The following is a 20,244-nucleotide window of genomic DNA, read 5'->3' as shown; positions in this document are numbered from 1 at the left end:
ATTGTTTTCAGTACGTTAGCTTAGCGAAGACACAGGTTTGTGCTAGTAAGAAATAGTAGTCGGATCATATGCGTTTCCTCATAGTAGGATGCCTATTATACTAGGTCTAACATGCTTTTCTCTTCAGCCTTAGACTATGATATCATATATGTGACCAATAGCTGTACATTAAAGGGCCCTTTTTACAATAGTTATGGAAACAGCATGGTTTTTACTAACTCATGGTGCTAACGCTAACTGGCAATTCTAGTTACCTAAAGCTAAAATAAGATATACTTTATCAATCCCAAATTGGGAAATGTTTTTGTTGTGAGCTGTGTTATTTAGCAAGTTTAGTGTGTTAATGTGTTAGGGGCGTTGACAATGGGACATCAGTATGTACAAACTCAATGCTATTAGACATCTTAATGTAGGCAGTCTAATATTAGTGCAGTTACCATGCAGCTCAAATCATCAGAAAACTATGTGGAGAATGTGATGGTGGGTTGTATATCAAGTCGAATCTTAACCCCCCCTTCTTTTTGACATTTCAAGCTTTACAAATAGCAGGTGAAAAATGTATTCTTTAAGATTTATTAGTTTCTGCAGTCTGAGCTTTGCCTGGAGCTCTAGCACCACCATCTGCCATGCCCTTACTTCCAGTTCCTCCATTTCAGTCATGCTGTTTTAAACCACATTCAAAATTTGATAAATTATAGTATGCATGCTGGCATTTTGTCAGGAAAAAACCTCTTCAACACTCAAAAAGAGTGGAGTATGTTTTCACAGTTTATTCTTATCGTTATTCGTACAGTAACAGTACCAGTGAAATTGATGTTGATCAATAATTACATACATTGGGATATGAAGCCATACAGTTGAAACTAATAATAACATATTTTATCTCTAGGATTTATTTTGCCTGAACATTTGGGGAATGAATACCCAGTTTCTAGTGATAAGGAAAATGATAGGAACACTTCCTCATCATCATCTTATCCTGTGTGTCAGCTAACATCTGCCCTGCTGAAATGTCCTTGAACAGGTCGGTAAATTAATCCATTGCTGTGCTCTGGTGTTCCTGATACAGGCAAACCACAAGAACTTCCCTGCGGGGTTCAATAACGATTCACATGATTCTGACATTAACTACGTCAGCCGCAGCCCACGGGGATGCTGCGCTCTGACTGGACCTGCCAAATTATGAGCTTGAAGTCGTTTGGATGTCTGTATCAAGGTACATTTGCCCTGTGCCTACAGTATACAGCAGCTGTGTGGAAATATGTCACTGACTTAAACGAAAGATGACACACAACTGTTTGATGAAAGGAATGAATTGATGGATGCAGAATCTCATTATTATAAGACAGTTAGAATAAAAAACCAAACAAGCATCGTTCATAAGGCGAAACAGTGTTTTTCATTGTAAGACAACAACAGGTATATAGTGTGGGTCCCTGCACACACACACAGCTGAGAAACATGTTGTTCTCTTCTTACACAGGCTCTATTCCTTTATTAGAAAGACAGATGGTATCTCTGTCAGCCCACCAGCGCTCTCAGGGTGCTGATGATGGCATTGTGTATGCTTGCCTGCATGTTTGTGTGTATATGACTAGAGGAAAGGGGGTGAAAAAGCTGTTGGTGTATCTATAGTACAAGTGGAAGAATGCATGTGCACGCAGCAGGAGATCCACTATGTCAGAAGACGCCTCAAAAGCTTTCTTGCTTCCAATTTAGCCTCCTCCGCCCTCTGAGTTCTTTCATTCTCTCCTCTCCATTCATTTATTTATATCCCTTTCCTCAGCAGCCCCCCTCTCTTTCTCCTCTTTTCTGTGTGCTCAGAGTGGAAGAAAACACCCCGAATGTTTACCTGGCTCTCCGCTCAGCATGCACAGCCTGTAGAAAGCAAACACAGAAGCACCTCCATAAAAATTAAGGAGAAGCTGGAGTTTAATCATTAAATCTGCTGATATTAGAGATTGTTTTAGAGTTAGCTTGGCTGAATGTGGATCTACAGTTTGGGTATCTCAACACAGGTGTAGCACCATGAAACCTCTATAGTGAACGAAAGTTGCCTGAAACACAAATCTGGAATCAATTGCTTGCTTAGATCTGTACTTTTCCTATTAGTTGGTCATACATTTGAATCATTAATTTGATTTAAGCAAGTTGACAAAACATTCTCCACTCACAAGCCCCTTAATCACTTATTCTACAATTTAGAAAAGTAGCACAAAAGGGCCTCATCAGCATTGTTGTATTGCTCAATGGGAATTATGGGAGTTTTCATCCATGTTGGCTAAACATTTTAGCTCGACAGATCATTCTTGACCTTGAAACAGCAGTTAAAAAGGCCCACTTATATGCTTGTCCTGGAGCTTTTGACCACATCCCATATCAAGTAAGAGAATCTGTAGGGGAGAGTGCTTCATCAAGAATAAACTGTCAAGATCAATAATGTGGTTCAATTACACCAGACTTAATTAAGGCAATACTATTGTACTGGTTCTGTTCGGTTAAACATTAAAAAAGGGGCACCACCAATTTAACATTTCACAGATAATCAGTTCAATGGTCACTTGAAGGTAATTCTCATTACAAGAGCTATACTGTATAAATGCCATTGGGGAGCGTTATCTTTCTGAAAATAAAAATCATAGCAATGTCATCAGGGTTAGCTAAACTTTGGTGGGGATACTTTTGGTCCTCGATTTGCAGTTACACAAATAGTAGCATCAAATCAGAGAACACAAGGCAAGAAAATATTTTACTAAATTGCATCATTGGAAGTTTGGAGTACATTTTGTTGTTTTTTAAATTTTGGTAAATGGTAAAAAAGTAAAAAAATGTTGGTTTAGATTCCTGAAAATAAGACCGGGTTTTGTTTTTTGAATAAGGAAAGGAGCCAAGGTATTGTATCAGCCCGTATCAAAACATGTCACATTTAAAATACCAGTACACACAGGGATAAGCAGAGAGTTCAAATATTAACCACATACAAGGACACAAACACGCAACCGCAGACACAAAATACACAAGCTTGAAATACACACATGAACAAAGATCCCACCTACGCAAAAACACATTCATTTTTGTGTTTGAACTGCCCAAACCAAAATTGTCACACACACACACCAACACACAATTACAGACCTGCACACAAATGCATGGCACTCACACAGACACACATCCCTCCTACCCAAAAATACAAAGTTGCTTACTCATACTGGTCCAACAAAAAAAACAACAACACACACACACCACATACACACACACCAGAAACCAGCCTTTGGAGAGCAAATTCCATTTCATTTCCCGTGCTGGTAAGGAGCAAGCAGGGGAATCAATACATGCCATCTCCAGCTGTGCTGAAGGGGGTTTCGCTGCCATGGAGACAGATGTAGCACTGCTACAAATTGCTGCTCTAATTCAATCCACCGGAGTTAAAACACACACACACACACAAGTTCTGTTGTTGCTTTGGTTGGAAAATGCGATCGCAAAGCAGCCCTAGGAGCTGCATAATGTGGCGTAGTTTGGGGAGTCACCAAGGTGGAAATCAGTGGAGGATTCTCACACACACACACACACAGACACAGACACAGACACACAGACACAGACACAGACACAGACACAGACACACACACACACACACACACACACACACACACACACACACACACACACACACACACACACACACACACACACACACACACACACACACACACACACACACACACACACACACACACACACACACACACACACACACACACACACACACACACACACACGTCCTTTACCTGTGCACAGTACTGGGACTTGGCCACCGCTACCAGGAGCTTGAGTATGGGCTGGGACTGGGACACCAGAGGAGAGACAGCATGGATGACCGCTGTGAACTTGGGGTACGGTTTAATGCCTGAAAAACAACAGAGAGAAGGTCACTTGTTAATGCAGTTTTAAAAATCCAGGACAATCATGCTGGCTGGAACACAGAGAGCCGTCTGCCAGCCATCAATGCAATATCAGGCTCTTTGAAGAGAATAAAGTGGAACGAGAACTGAAGACTAACTTACAAACACTTCTATTTTCAGAGAGATTTTTAAAGAAGTTATTTGAAACAAGTCTGTCATGATATAATTGTAGGGGAAGTGCGTTCTCAAGATCATCTTAAAATATTAAACTGTGTTTTGAAAATGCCAAATCTCTTGATCGCTGAATATTTCATTTTGGAAACTTGTCGGCTGTGTCTGGAACCCAGTGAACGGACGACTAAGTGCTGATGTGACTTTAAATTTAGTCTGACTTGATGCTGCAATAGATTAATCGAAGCTGAAAATAAGCAGGAAATAAGATATTGAGCATGAGCGAGAGAGAACATAGAGGACGTTCAACTTTTCCTAATTTAAATTTAATCTAACCCAAACCAACGAAGCATAACGCAGAGGAGATAGCATTAGCGCAGTCTCCATTCTGCCACTGAGCAACTTTTATGATGAGGTACTTAAGCAGTCTTAAAACTTGTTAAACTATCCTTGTGATTCAAAATGAAAAAGTTTGGAGTGTGCAGATTTTGTAAACAACAAGGATGTGTGGTAAATTGGTTACCAGCTCATAAACAGACCTCCATGATCATTTGACATGATTCTCAGAGGCTTTTATCACGTAATCTATCAGTTTATCAGTTTATCACATCATCCAACAAGCTAAATGTTTATAGAAACACAAAAGGCTGCTTTGGATCGATCCAGCTGTTGGAAGCGACTTAATAACCAACAATGACACTGGCCAAAAGCATGCAGACATGCATGATAAACATACTTGTGTGTACTTTAACAATGTGGTTGCTTTTCATGATTTAGTTGCAAATAAGGAAGGTCTTAAGGCTACAAAATAACAGTTTTATTTGGCTTGTGACCCCTTAGAAGTATCCATTCCCATCTTCACAGGCTTCTATGTCTATAAACTAAAAGCAGTGGCACTAAATTGACCCTTAAAAATTACACATTATTTAAATTAAATTGCTTTTAAAGGACAAACTATCAGACATTTCACAAGAAATCTGATTAAGATACAACATTTATTTTCTCCTCTCTCATCAGTCATCAGCCACACTAGACAGCAGTGTACTTCTGCTTTTTTTGGCAACACATTGGGAAAGTCCCCCTCATGTTTCAACATGACAGTAAGCCTGTTCACAAAGCCCAGTCCATCAAAAATATGTCTTTCAAGTTTTGGAAGAAAGTTCCCAGGCTGCACACACCCCTGACCCACAAAAAGTTGATCACTTCAGGGACGATAGCGAGGCCTCAGCACCCGACATCAGTGGCCGACATTATTTATGAATGAATTGGAGCAAAAACTAATGGAATAGGATGTCCAAACATTACATTCAGGGTTTTCTCTATGACTTACTGCTATTGTTCTTTTCAGACGTATAAGCTGTATCGATTAACTGTCTAATTTCTTTACTTTTCTTTATAAGAACATGTTATTATTGTTACTAAGTGTCACATGTAAACTATTATTGGATTCAATTTTTCAAAGTATATATTTTTATATCATCCCGGTATCATTTCTAAATAAAGAGTCCATTTAACTACAGCAACAAAAACAAACTCTGCTCCCACTGAGGTTGAGTGGTAATATGCATAATAAGTGTGAGTGTGTCTTGTTATTTGCTCTTAGAGAACGAGAGGAAGTGTCAGTTGGAAACAGACTCTACTGCCTTGATTTTTCTCAATTACCCATCAGCGACAAGCCACCTTGTCCTCTAAAAACCCATCCGTGTTTAATTGCTTCCTCTTTGACAAACAAATAGCCAGCGTTGTAATCCCTGCCTGTCGCTGTGCACATCCATTTTAATATGAGCCCTCCACTCGGGGTGCTCAATCAACTGCATTTGTGCTATCGTGGTCTGTTTATTTAAAAGTGTGTGTGTGTGTGTGGGTTTAGCAGCGCTGAACGATGATGGAGTGAGGGATGGAGAGGCTCGCGGGTCATAGACATGGTGCGGAATAAACTTGCCGCTGCTGAACCGTAGCAGGAGGAATCGGCCTTGCTGCAGAAGTAGCGATGCAGACTCGAAACCCTTTGATGGACGGGGTGGTGTGTCAGCACGACGAACACAAACATCTGTCAATGACCCATTCCTTCACTCCACATGCAGCCACACACCATTGGAGGAGGGCAGCAGATCAGGGGTGCAGGACATATTTCAGACAAGCTCCAATTCAACAGTCTAGAGTCTTTTTATTTTACAAAAGGGACAAAGTACTTGGTGCTGGAGTGCTGATGAGGAAGAAACTTTTCTGACCGACTTTTATGGATCAGTTTATTGCCTCCTAGGTGTGTAGAAGCGTTACATAAGAGCACTTTGTACAGTTTATGACATGTCTATGCTTCTGTGTGTGTGTGTGTGTGTGTGTGTGTGTGTGTGTGTGTGGGTGGTGTGTGGTGTGTGGTGTGTGTGTTACTGACCCAGTGTAGCGTAGTAGAAGGGGAAGTCTCCCAGGTATCCAGAGTACTGCGGCAGGGCGAAGAGTCCCCCAGGGTGACTGTTCCACATCAGGCTGCTCCTAGAGCCGTGCGCCAACACACGGTCCTGGATGATCTGCACGAGGAAACAGCAACAAAAACACGTTAGAATTTGTATGGACCAACAATTTTTCAAATCAAAATATCATGTTATTTTTACCCTCTAGTTTAACTTTTTGACTGTCAATGCTTGTGTTTTCTAAATTACAAATAGCAGGATGAGACAATATGTATGTTTGCACACATGATATAGATTGAAAAGGAAACATATTACAATGCAACACATTTGAACATTCTAATAACTTTCAAGCTATTAAAAAGGGAAACTGTCTGTATCAAACGTTTGTCTTTTTGATTACAGCAGTGTCTCTGTATTCGTCAGGCCACCCTACTATATGCGAGGCTTCCTTTTCCTTTCAGCCAACTAAGCTGCCTTTAAATTACATTTCACTCAGAGGACTCATAAAACTTTGTGTGTTGAGCAAATCTGCCTTTCAGATTATAGTCGGGGAAATATTAAGGATTTCATCAATGAGCCTTGTAATCAAACATATAAAACATTTCACACCACTGCAAAAACAGTTTTCCCACAAAAACACCAAGATGCAGAAAGTCATAAATGTGAGTGAATATCAACACGGATAATGTTAAAACTTCTCAAAAATCCCATTTCATTTCAGAACGATATTCAGGGTGTTATTTAACACCGGGTCTGTGAATTAAAGCAGGTGGAAAGCGGTTATAAATGTAAGTCTGTAGGCGTTGTATGAAAGTTAGAAAAGCTGGCTGAGCTACCCAAATGTTTGCTTTGTATCACCTCAAAAGCTATTGATCGTGTCAAGAGTGAATCGCCAGGGCACAATGCTGGGCTAAAAGAAATCCATGTTATTGTGTAATATTTCATCCTACGACAAACTAACTGAGGTGTTTTTGTTGGGAAGCAGATCAGCAAGTCAAAGGAATATGTGCCGGTCAGTCACACAGACAGAGGCCATAAGAGAATAAAAAGCCAAACCCAGACAGAGTCATCAGCTGTGTTTAAGCGCCAGTCTTTCAGCCTGCCCCAATCTTTTCTGTGCACAAATAGAGCAGTCAGTCACACGGTCAGACGTGACAACGGCCACTATTTTCTCCTGCCGCCAGCCTCTGCTGAGCAGGCAGGCAGAGGAAAGAGATATTGCTGCCGTACCCTTGAGCCCTGCTGAATTGCAGCAGTAAAACAGACACAGGTTTGCAGCCCTGTTTTATGGCCGTGATTGAATCGGGAGGTGACGGCTGCTGGCTTGGCAAACTCGAAAGAGCGGACGTATAGAAAAGAGGTGAAGAGAATAAAATGGGCGGAGGCTAATAGCTTTTCGAATTGTAAAAAAAAAAAGTTAATAATGTAGCTGGAGGGGGCTGACTGTAATAATATTGACAAAGCTTCATAAAAAATCATCAAAGGGAGGAGGGGGGGAGGGTGTGAAAAAGAACCCTAGCACTGGATGAGGTTTTTTTACTTTCACTAGATTTGTCCCCGAGGGTAGTCGATAACCATTTGCCTCAGTCGAACAGATTAACTCACAATCCTTTAACTTCTCTATAAAAATACCGCCTGCCACCTAAAAAACCTTGAGCCCCTGAACCTTAAGAGGGGTAATTCTGCTCACTCGGCTGCAGCTCCTCCCCCGTCGGCAGCCCTCAGTCTGGACATGATGGACGACTCAATCTCACCTCAGAACAGCCACAATCAACCAATTAGAGCATGATAGATAAATCCTGCTTCTCTGGGAACACACTGTGAGCCCGGCTTTAATAGGTGAGTTTAATAGGTGTTCCCGCGGAACAGACCCAGCTATATTGACCTTGTGATTGGTCGAAACGCGACTGCTCCCCGGCAGGAAACACTGCATGATAGGGTGAACTCATGTTTCCTGGTTTCCTTTCCATCTCCACACATGCATACACGCACGCACACACACACAGTTTGGAGTGGAAGTGAAGTCAATAAAAAAGCAAGTGAGTTTGTGAATGTGTGCCAGCAGATTCAATCTGTCAAGATATCGGAGTGTGTGCATGTTTCAAGTGTGTGTGTGTGTGTGTGTATGTATCAACACAGATCTGCAGTGAGGAGGAGGATGAGGAGGATGTTGAGGGTGTGTGTGTGGGGGGGGGGTTTGCAGGCTCGACAGGATGAATAAACCATGTCGGTCGTTATCTCAGGGGCTGCCACAGCAACGCCATTTACATGTCACCCCTTCTCCTTTTCACATCCATTCTCCCCTTTTTTACAGAACAGTCAGTCAGGATTAAGCGTTTAGCCACACACTGTATTCAACCTGAACACACACACACACACACACACACACACACACACACACACACACACACACACACACACACACACACACACACACACACACACACACACACACACACACACACACACACACACACACACACACACACACACACACACACACACACACACACACACACACACACACACACACACACACACACTTTTAGTCGGAAGCTTCGGCCGTGTCACCTTGCTCTTTAGTGCGGAGTGACAACTTGTCAGCAAGGTTATGCCTGGGTGGTGCCATGTGAATCTGGGCTGACACACCTTGACATATGGAGATGTGTTTCTGCCTCTAAGTGGTCGCGTGTGTGTGTCTCTGTGTGTGATAGCGCACACTGAGACGAGGCTAGATACCAAACAGTGATGTAGAGCTAGCTAAAAATGTTAGCTTTGGCTACACACTAAAAGAGGATATTAAATTAGTGATAGAATACTTGGGTGACAGAAGAGGCGGAGAGAAGATGACGTTTGCAACCACGGTGCAAAGCTAGTAGTTAGCTCAGGTGTTATCTGTATCTAAAAACAATTCATTTAAACTGAGTAATGAAAAAAAATTCTAAATTAGGTTAATATGTAAGTGGATGTGCATGGAATAAAGGGATCAGATGAATGTAAAAGCATACTCCAGAACTTAAAATGATAGTCCAACAAAGTCTGTATTTTGTTAATGAAACCCTTTTTGTAGATTTGTCGAAATGGATTGGATGGAAACAAGTGATGTAACCAGTTTTTAATGGAGGGGAAAAAATCGATCCATCTTTTAAAACTTCTCAACATCACACCCTCTTTGGCCAACATGCAGTAAAACAGAAAGCAACTTTGACAAATTCTCTGTGCTCAAATGTCCTTTCTGCTCTCCAAAAATGGCACTGTCCAGACTTCTTTTTTTGCTTTTAGCCCCGTAGCAAAAAAGACCAAAATGAGGCCTGAGAATAAAGTGGGGGTGCAGAGAGTCTGCTGTGAGACTGCAGCCCTCTGAGGCAAAGATTGATGATGTGAGAGCAGTAGAGAGGAAGGCAGAGGGGCCAGAGTGCGGGTGGTGGTTAGCACGTGTGTCATGAATCCTCACCTCCAGTGTGGTCAGCACTATCTTCTCAACGGAGGAGAAGTAGGCCTCCCAGAGGAACTGAGTCTGTTGTCGGAGGGAGAGGATCTTATCCTGGTGGATGGAGCGCACCGTGGTCGGGATCTGCAAACAGAAGACAGCAGTCAGTCAGCAACAGAATCCTGTTGTGGGACCTCAACTGTGGTGACAGGAAGATTAAGCTTGGTCCCGAGATGCACTCAGGAATTGCCCGTCAACAGATAAAGCACATTAACAGTAATAATACAACTATCTTAAGGCAATTTAGGTCAGTTCCAAATCTCAAGTGTTCCCAAAGCACTTCTAAAAGGCAGGACTGAAGCCGTGAAGGGGAAACTCCAATAGCAGTCAATAAACTGCAAGACAGTTTTTAAAATGCTGACATGACAAAAATGGCAACTCTGTGTATTGACAAAACTTTGGCCGTGTCTATTTTTAGGATTTTTTTTTTGTCAAGCTGCAGTTTCCAAAGTTAGGAATCAACTTTCACGCAAACCTGTTTCAAATCTCAAGTTATGTGAGTCCGGATTTACAACATTTATTCCAGGTCAGGTGTAAAGTCTTAATTTTTTCTGACTCTTTGTAAAGAAAAGGTTTGACATTTTGAGAAATATCATTATTTGTTTTCTTGCGGTTAGAGGATCAATACATTGAAACTAGTATCAGTGTATTGATCCTACTTTATTATTATGATGATTATTATTATTATTATAGCGCTTAGCTTCTTAAAAAGACTGAAAACCGAAAGGAAAAATCTATTCTTACAGGCAATATCGACTACATGTATAGCTATTTTTGTTTTTCACACTATGCGTTTTGTACATACTAAACAAACATGTTTCATTTTGTTACCTTTCAACAGAGTCATGCCAGCTGGCTTCAACTTATATTTAGCAAAAAGATATCAGAGAGGATATTTAAATGTATCTCTCTGCCAAATACAAACATTTTGAACCTTTTTCTTGAATTTCTAAAGCTCTGATACTGTAGCAGTCTTGTCTGCCAGCCCTTCTAAATTATTTAGTGCAGGATCCAACACATTTTACTTTAAAATGTAGAATCCTCGAATGAAAGCATTTGCAGAGATGTATTAAAGGGAATAAAGCACACAACACAGGAGCTTCACAAAAAACCAACAGCTACAGCAACTATCAGTCATCAAACAGTATTTGGGAAGAAAAGCTAAAATGCTTCAGCAGCCTTTGGTGAATGCTTTTGTACGTGTATTCAAAGAGCTGTGAAGTTAAGTCCTTTTGTGACTTTATTTGTCATACTGAAGGGAAGATAATGGCATATAAACACATTTTATACAAATACTGCCATATCCTGCATTCAGGGAACATTTTTATTGAAGAAGTGAATAAACTTTATATGCAGCAGTTAACCCTTAAATGGTTTATGTATCAAGGGGGATACATTGCCCAGATAAGGCTATAAACAGGGATAACCACTTACAGATATACTTGTGTTTTGAAGCCTACACTCTTCAGATAAAAAGGTGTAATAACAGTGCAATATGGTTGAAGACGGTTGTTATATCGGTGATATATTGAGGGAACATGGGTGTAATATGGGTTCAATAAAATGTTTTACCCTAAATGGGCAATGTATCTTGCAAGATAAATAGTGCATGCATTGTTAAAAAGTAGCTTATATACATTTGTAAATAGCCATTAATTGTGTTAAATTAAATGTGCTTGCCTATTCAAGGGTTTTAAAAAAGATCAGTTTTGAATAGAAAACAAATACTTTGAATGTACAGTAGATGTATCCAACATCAAAGTAAAAAAACCTACATTAATAAATGTATGTTGTTTGCATCTCAGCCCATGTTATTTTTGTAAAATCCATAAAATTGCAGATAGTACCAGGATGAGTAAAGCACATTGCTGCACAAAGTTACAAAGCTCAATGTCAGACAATATTATTACACACTTCATTCAAATTAATATTTAATGAGCATATAATTACTTTTCTCCCCATGAAGTTGAAGCGTTTCTAGCAAAATCCATTCTCTTTTTCTGTTTATTTGCCCTCTCATAATAACAATGTAGGGTTTTGAGTGGCATTTCTAATCACTCAAAGACTTGGCATGCAGCTTGCATTTTGTTTTGTCATCAATCACTCCACAGGAAAACAAACAGGATCAGGGGGAATGTAAGTGAAGAGTGTGTGCTCAGGATATCGACAGTAAGAAAAGTGTTTTGTTTTCTGATGCTGGGCTTGCTTGCTGCTGTTTCTCTGTCTGTTAAAGTTTTCAGGTTTTAGTTTTCAGGAGCATATGTGAGTGTTTTCTCCGGGCCGTTACCTGCAGCAGCAGCCTCTCGTCGCCGATCACTGCGGCTGTGTTCCAGTCGATGATCTCGGAGAAAGGCAGCTCCCAACCGTTACTCAGCATCACCGGTACACACGCAGCCTGAGACAAACACACACAGAAAGAGAGAGAAGCTTGGACATGATCCTTTACAAACACAATCAGAGCTACAGCTTAAATTATGACTGCTTTGCTACATATTGATCCGGATTATTAAAGCTGCAATATGCGGCTCTTTTCATACAAAGGCTGCACTGTAATATAATTGATCCATTTGTGTTTGGCTGTGACCCCTTGTGTTCATGCATCAATTCCCCATTTGGCAAAAATTGGATTGGATTTTCGAGTTTCTCTTGTGTCATGTGTATATATATCACACATAGTGAGGCTTGTAGCAGGCGAGCAGGGAAGTAGGAACAATGATACATGCAGCAGAAGGCCCATTACTGTCTTTATTGATGTCATTGTTATGAGCTGCAGACTGAAGGCTGTTTCAGAGTAGAAATCACATCAATGTGCTTAACTAAACAACTGAGAGGGAAGCAGCTGCCTCGTAATTGTCATACTACAGATTAAGTGTTAGCCTTAATTATAAAAAAGACATTTGTTGTGTTATAGTCTTATACATTTCCAGATAAACGGAAACTTTACTATTAATGAAAATATAATGTATTACAACATATACATATCATTTTGTATTAATAAGCTTTTCTGGCCACATAGAGGCAGCAAAACAAGCTGTAAACACCTCTTAAAGATGATATTGTGAATGTGTTTGTGTGTTTTACGGCCAAGTCCCATATGTATTCTCCTTCCATCTTTATATTTGGGCAATCATTATTGGGTGACATATCTGGCTCTTTAACTCTTAAATGCTTAGCTATGTTCACCAGCCGATCGCTAACCTTGTTGCCTCCTACTGTAACCAATTAATCAGAGAAGTGAGAGTAAACTCTCTCCCTCACCCTCCACCCTCCTCACCCTCCACAATGCCCTCTCCCACCTGGACCAGAGGAACACTTATGTGAGAATGCTGTTCATTGACTACAGTTCAGCATTCAACACCATTGCGCCCTCCAAGCTCATCATTAAGCTCAAGGACCTTGGGCTCAACAGCGCCCTCTGTGACTGGATCATAAGCTTCCTAATGGGCAGATCCCAGGCAGTGCGGACCGGGAACATCACATCCTCCACCTTGACCCTCAACACCAGAGCCCCTCAGGGTTGTGTGCTCAGCCCTCTCCTCTACTCCCTGTTCACGCACAACTGCGTGGCCACACACAGCTCCAACACCATCATCAAGTTTGCTGACGACACGACCGTCATCGGCCTGATCACAGACGGCGACGAGATGAGGTACAGAGAGGGAGTCAGAGCCCTGACATCTTGGTGCCAGGACAACAACCTCCATCTCAACGTCAGCAAAACAAAAGGAGCTGATTGTGGACTACAGGAAGAGGCAGAGAGAGGCACACACACCCATCACCATCGACGGGACTCCTGTGGTGAGAGTCAGCAGCTTCAGGTTCCTCGGGGTAAACATCAGTGAGGACCTGACATGGACACATCACACCAGGGTCATATCCAAGACGGCTCGACAGCGGCTCTTCTTCCTCCGCAGGCTGCGGAAGTTCAACATGGACTCCAGGGTACTCTGCAACTTCTACAGGTGCACCATCGAGAGTATCCTGACTGGCTACATCACCGCCTGGTATGGCAGTTGCACCGCCCTCAACCGTAAGACTCTACAGAGGGTGGTGAAAACTGCTCAGCACATCACCAGGACGGAGCTGCCATCCATGGAGGACCTCTACACCCAGCGGTGTAGGAAGAAGGCCGGTAGGGTATTAAAGGACCCCCATCACCCCAGCAACAATCTGTTTTGTCTGCTGCCGTCTGGCAGACGGTACCGCAGCATCCGGACCAAGACCACCAGACTCAGAGACAGTTTTATACCACAGGCTATAAGACTGCTGAACTCCTGAGCTCTGTGAATGTCTACTCACATCTGTTTATAGTACACACATACATATATATATATATATATATATTATACACATCTGCCATACATATCTGTTTATAATACACATATCTATATATTATACATATCTGCCATATACATCTGTTGATACGTAATATATGCATCTGTCTATACCTCCTCATTCAACAGTGTAAAGTATTTAAATACTTCCCATGTATTCCACATATGTATATATTTCACATCCTTAAATCTTTATTGTTGATATTGTAAATATTCTTCTCTCTTTTTGCACTATTTTATTTATCTTATTTGCACCATGTATGTTGAGTTGTTGGAGGAGCATGGGATATAAGATTTTCATTGCCAACATATACGTTGTATATGCTGTGCATATGACCAATAAAACCTTGAAACTAAAACAATAAAGCTGCAGGTTTAAAAACACCATATAATTAGCCTAAAGGTGCTAAAACGCTCAGTAAATCTAAGGGGAAATTAAGTATTTGTTGATAATGCTATGCTCCTCACTTTCCGGTGAACCCTCTTTAAATTACACAAAGTCCTTTGACCGATTGATCATAAAGAAAGTATAAGTGCAGCTTTGATTAAAAAAGAAGCCTTAGAGCACTAATATAAGATCAAATGTAACTTAAACATGAATGCATGGTTTCTGGGTTCTTATACAACATTCGAGATCAAATTCAAGCCTAATACAATGCAGCCAAGCAATCAGATTAACAGAAATAAGCTTGAACATACAATCTAGATAAGGCAGCCGGCATATAGGCACAGATAGTGAGGAATTCAATATAACAATGACTGATATGGATATGAAAACAAAAAACAGCAGCCATTTGTTGGAGAGCAGCTCACAGAGCCATTTGGAATAAATAAGAACAAAAAAAATCCCAAACACAATTTAAAAATAAGTGTTGTGCATGTTATTTTTGTTACAGTAGACTGGTTTGTATAAATCCTAGTCAGTGTATGGCCTTTTTAAAAATAATTCACCTGTTAAAATGGTAACTTCCGGGTTTGGGAAGTTCTCAAAGGAGTTGAGCATGAGTAATGATATAGAGAGCAGAAAAGGGAAATTAAAAAGATCAAAAGGCAGAAGAAAGTGGATAAATAGACGTTTTAAAAAAAGATGAAAAGAGAGGAGGCAGTGAAGCTGAATGTGACCTTTGGCAAAGGAGTGACAGAGAGATGGAGGGATGAGAGAAGAGGAGGAGGGAACAGCTGGTGTGTGTGTGTGTGTGTGTGTGTGTGTGTGTGTGTGTGTGTGTGTGTGTGTGTGTGTTGGTGATTGGAGTTTGACGTAATGACGGCCCTGTCACTCCCAGGTCATAAAGGTGTCAGCTAAACCAGAGCTGGGCCCCGGGCTCCGCTGCTGTCACGTCCACATACTCACAAAACTCACACACAATCCCATGCATACAGATATATATATATATATATATATATATAAATACACAGACATACAAACAACCTCCAGGCAAAGACACACACACACACACACACACACACACACACACACACACACACACACACACACACACACACACACACACACACACACACACACACACACACACACACACACACACACACACACACACACACACACACACACACACACACACACACACACACACACACACACTTGACCTCTATTAGCAATTGCTTTCTCATGCAAAGACTAAAGCCTGTAAATACTCTACCTCCGTCTTCCTGGGAGTTGATGGAAGGAGAGTCGGACAAATGTAGAAAGGAGAGGAGAGGGCATATTTCTCTCCTGAGTGAAATGTGCTAGTGTGTTCATGAGTGTGTGTGTGTGTGTGTGTGTGTGTGTGTGGCAGCTGATAGTGAGATAAGCACACTTATGTGGGTGCACTCTGTGGACGGTAAGGAGAGGTAAAGGACAGTGCAGTGGTAATGCGGAAGAGTGCAGTGCAGTTATAGAAATGGATGAACACGGGAGAGAAAAAGAGAGGTTTGTGAAGTGTGTAGATTTCAAGAGGTTTAAGTGAAGTGGAGGTAAAGGCAATAATGGCAAAGGACTCTAGAAGGGAATAATTTAACTCCCTGGTTAGTATGTCAGGTGAAGTCATACCGTATGACAAGGTATGACTATACATTATAGATATACAACACATGCTAGAATTTTTGTGTTAAGGGATTCTTTTCATTCCTGGTGATATTGCCGGCAGGCATGCATTTACAGAGTACAACAGTGCTTTCCCGTAATGGGATGTTGTGTGTAATAATATCTATTTATGTATGTTTGTGTGTGTTACTGCTAACTACCTGCAGCGCCTCGAGGAAGCGAAATGAGCCTAGGCGTCTGCCACGGGGCACCAAGCAGAAGGTGGAGTTGTGGAGCATCTCCTTGTAGTCGTACCTGCAGAGACACAACACACACACACACGATGAGGTAACTGACATAAGCAAGAACATGTTATTTATGGCCACATGCTCAGAAAAATGTGTGTAATTACAGGAATACATGCATCACTGCTACTTGTTGTAATGAGCTATACAATTAAAAAGTTTATCATAGTTTAAAAAAAGCTAAACACCACTTGTGGATTATGTCAACAGACATCAGCCATGGAAACACACCTTAACAGAAACATAATCCGTTTTTTAATGACATAATAAGTAGACAAATCAGGAAACATCCAATCCTATTGAACATTTTCAGCACATTTTTATACCAGCCATTCCTGTGTATTAGCGTTGGCTGCTGTAAACTCTACTGTGTCTGTTGTAATTGACTCAAAAGGACAAGACCGGCCTATTACAAGAAAACTTGGGTTGTACGATAAGCAGTTACACGTCCTGTCAGACAATCAGTCAGGTAATCTAAACCCCTTTATTTTAGAAGGTCAAAGCTGAATTTTAGAAAAATGACTGTAAACACCCCTGACTACAGAGTAGAACTGGTGTTGGGTCATGAATGGGGTCTGTAAACCTGTCTCATTGTCTTATTTCCAGCAATGTCTTGATTTCTTCTTAATGATGTGGGTGTGCGCCCAGATCGCACCAATTAAATTTGCGAGCAATGTTATTGTTACAAATAGAAATTAGGGGAAAGAAAATATGATCCAGATGTTCATAGTTTTATAAATCTTCCCTTTTTGCTTGTTATTTTTCAACAGCCTTTCCATAAATAAAATCCATACCCACCCCCTCCTTCAATCTCACAAACCGTACGCTTCTTAACACACCTCCTCTTCTTCACTCACAGCCTTTCTCAATCCCTCTATCTCTTGAAGCAGGAGGTGGATGTTCCCACTCCTCCCTCCCTCTCCTCCTCCCTCCCTCTATCTCTCCAGCGAGGTGTGTCTTATTGCTCTCCAAACAGGGTGATCAACCCTGCCAGGGGTAATGAGCTGAGAGTGACACCTGCTACCACCACACAGCTGGCTCTGTGTGTGTGTATGTGTGTGTGTGTGTATGTGTGAGTGTGAGTGTGTGTGTGCTTTCTGACAAATAGAAAGACTGTGAATCTGTGCCTCAGCTTTTATGTTTGCTGCTTTTCTGACAGTTTTTAATTTTATAAGTAAAAGCAGTGGTGCCATGTACGGATGTCTTAATAAAGTACTTACTTCTTTTCCACTAAATAAGCCTTTACCAAGTAACTGACTGACAATGTCATGGTTTCTCTCAATTTCTTTGGTTCTCCTTTCCTTTTCCTTCTTTATTTGTTCTCGCTTTCACAAAGTTTAGACACAGCAACGGCTCCCTGTGTGGATTATTTTGCTTTATCTCACTCATACAGACACACAGAGCAAATAAATGAGAAAATAACTGAACCAAGCATTGCAAGGTTGTTGTGTTAAGTCTAATTATTTTCTACTACATTTTGTCTAACAAATACCCTGATTTGGTAAAAAGGGAGCATTTCTCTTGTTTCACACACAATATTTAAGTTTCCTACTGCAAAAGACATGAATCACAACCTCTTAGGGTTAACTATCCTTCAACAACAAAATATTTAGAAAATGCATTTTACTATAAAAGAGAAGGGAGAACACAGTGGAAAGTAAGATGCATGAGATGCTTTTTTTGCATCAGGGTAAGGATTTCATGATTATTTTATATCCATACATTCTTTCGACACCATTTCAATTCAAAGGCTTTATAGTCATATCAATTCCAGGCCCAACATGGATGGATGGATGTGAAAATGAGACAAAGAAAGAAGAAAGTAACAAGCCCTATGGGTTGTTGAGGTTGGGGGTTAAAAGACTGGTGAGGCAGCAATCATTTCTCATTTAGCCAGAAGATAAAGGTTACCACACACACACACACACACACACACACACACACACACACACACACACACACACACACACACACACACACACACACACACACACACACACACACACACACACACACACACACACACACACACACACACACACACACACACACACACACACACACACACACACACACACACACACACACACACACACACACACACACACACACACACACACACAGCCATGGATGTGGTGTGGCTTGTTCAGAGTGATTGCTGATGCTGCCTTCTGCATGTGTGTGCCTGTGAATATGGGCCAAGCTGACAGGGCAAAGCTGGAAGCCAAGCACCAAGCTATACACACAGACACACACGACACCACACACACTTGGTGGTGATGTTGATTGCTGATGTTGCTGGTGGGATTCATTCGCAGAGCTCTAATGAAGTGCATGGGAACTGACAGCCTGTTACAAAATCCCACCCTCATTTACACCTACATGCATAACGTTCTGTGCAGCACATAACACAGTTATAGTGGCGAAAACACACATTTGGACAAACATACACACACATACACAGGCAGCCTCGAAGACACACACGTGGCGGGAACAAGCGACAGCTGCACGCCCTCACATTGACGTTCCGTCACCTGTCGATGTAGACGGAGAAGCTTTCTAAGCCCATATTTCCACACCAGCTGTGTGCCTGGACGGTGTGTGTGTGTGTGTGTGTGTGTGTGTGTGTGTGTGTGTGTGTGTGTGTGTGTGTGTGTGTGTGTGTGTCCACAAAACAGACAGGCATCTGATGGCAGTGAATATTAATGTGTTGATTTAACACGCAACAGCCCTTGGAAAACGTTTCATTAAACTTGAGCGTGTATGTCAGATCTTCTGTAGGTTTAAACCACGCTAAATTAACTGCAAGTAATACTTACCTAATGCAATCTGTCATTAGCGGAACTTCAAAACTTATTTTCTTGTTTTTTCTTCATGTCTTGTTCCCCAAATTCTCCCGAAAAGCGCTCCATAAATCTGTTTTATAGGATGCATGTTTGGCTGTTCTCTTTAAAAGGTGCCAGTACAACCCTCCTACATGATTCAACTGCTGTGCATCTTCACCTTATCATGACGAGGATTGTTATTTTAAGACATGATTTACTGTGAGCGGTGTAGGGATTTGAATTATGGAGAGGAGATTACAGGGAGAGGCAAACATGATGTAGTTCCCTGCTGGTTAAAGACTTCTTTACCTCCCTTCTGCTCACTCCTCTGCCTTCCTGCTGGCTTACGTTGGGTTCAGAGGCCACAGCTTGCTTTTGCCATTTTTTCCACCCTTTCTCCCTACCTCTAATATCCTCTTTATCTGTTCTGTTTAACAACAGCTATTCTTCATTTTGTACTTGTGACCTTAAGCAGGCAGAGGCAAACAGCGAGCTTGCAGGGTTTGATTGTGTGTATTTAAAGCATACAGTAAAACATGTGTGCGATTCTTCATTGAATATGTGTGTACATATGTGACAATGAAAGCAGAGTGAGAAATAAACAAAGCAAGAGTGACAAAGGTAACGCCCACTGGGAGTGTGCACTCAGTAGATATGAAGCAGACAAAAAACAAGGCTTTGTGTAATAAAGCGCAGGAAGTGACCTCTGTGTATGCACCCTGTCGTTTGGTATGCATACGAGTGTGTTGAGTGCACGTGTCAGCATGTCCAACAACTGTG

General features: G+C 41.3%; 1 protein-coding gene across 1 annotated transcript in view; it reads right to left on the bottom strand.

Moving 5' to 3' along the window:
- Window positions 1-20,244, bottom strand: part of ext1b (exostosin glycosyltransferase 1b) — a 107,292-nt gene that overhangs the window by 16,831 nt on the left and 70,217 nt on the right. The window contains exons 2-6 of the mRNA XM_063900099.1: window positions 16,556-16,649; window positions 12,262-12,369; window positions 9,939-10,058; window positions 6,469-6,601; window positions 3,789-3,907 (exon numbers count right to left, since the gene is read on the bottom strand). Of these exons, the coding sequence (XP_063756169.1) occupies window positions 3,789-3,907; window positions 6,469-6,601; window positions 9,939-10,058; window positions 12,262-12,369; window positions 16,556-16,649 (574 nt within the window). The remainder of the gene's footprint in view (window positions 1-3,788; window positions 3,908-6,468; window positions 6,602-9,938; window positions 10,059-12,261; window positions 12,370-16,555; window positions 16,650-20,244) is intronic.

Source organism: Eleginops maclovinus, chromosome 13 (assembly GCF_036324505.1).
Source record: "Eleginops maclovinus isolate JMC-PN-2008 ecotype Puerto Natales chromosome 13, JC_Emac_rtc_rv5, whole genome shotgun sequence".
Classification (NCBI taxonomy): domain Eukaryota; kingdom Metazoa; phylum Chordata; class Actinopteri; order Perciformes; family Eleginopidae; genus Eleginops; species Eleginops maclovinus.
Note: the sequence above shows the minus strand (reverse complement) of the source record. Positions and strands in the feature narration are given on the sequence as shown.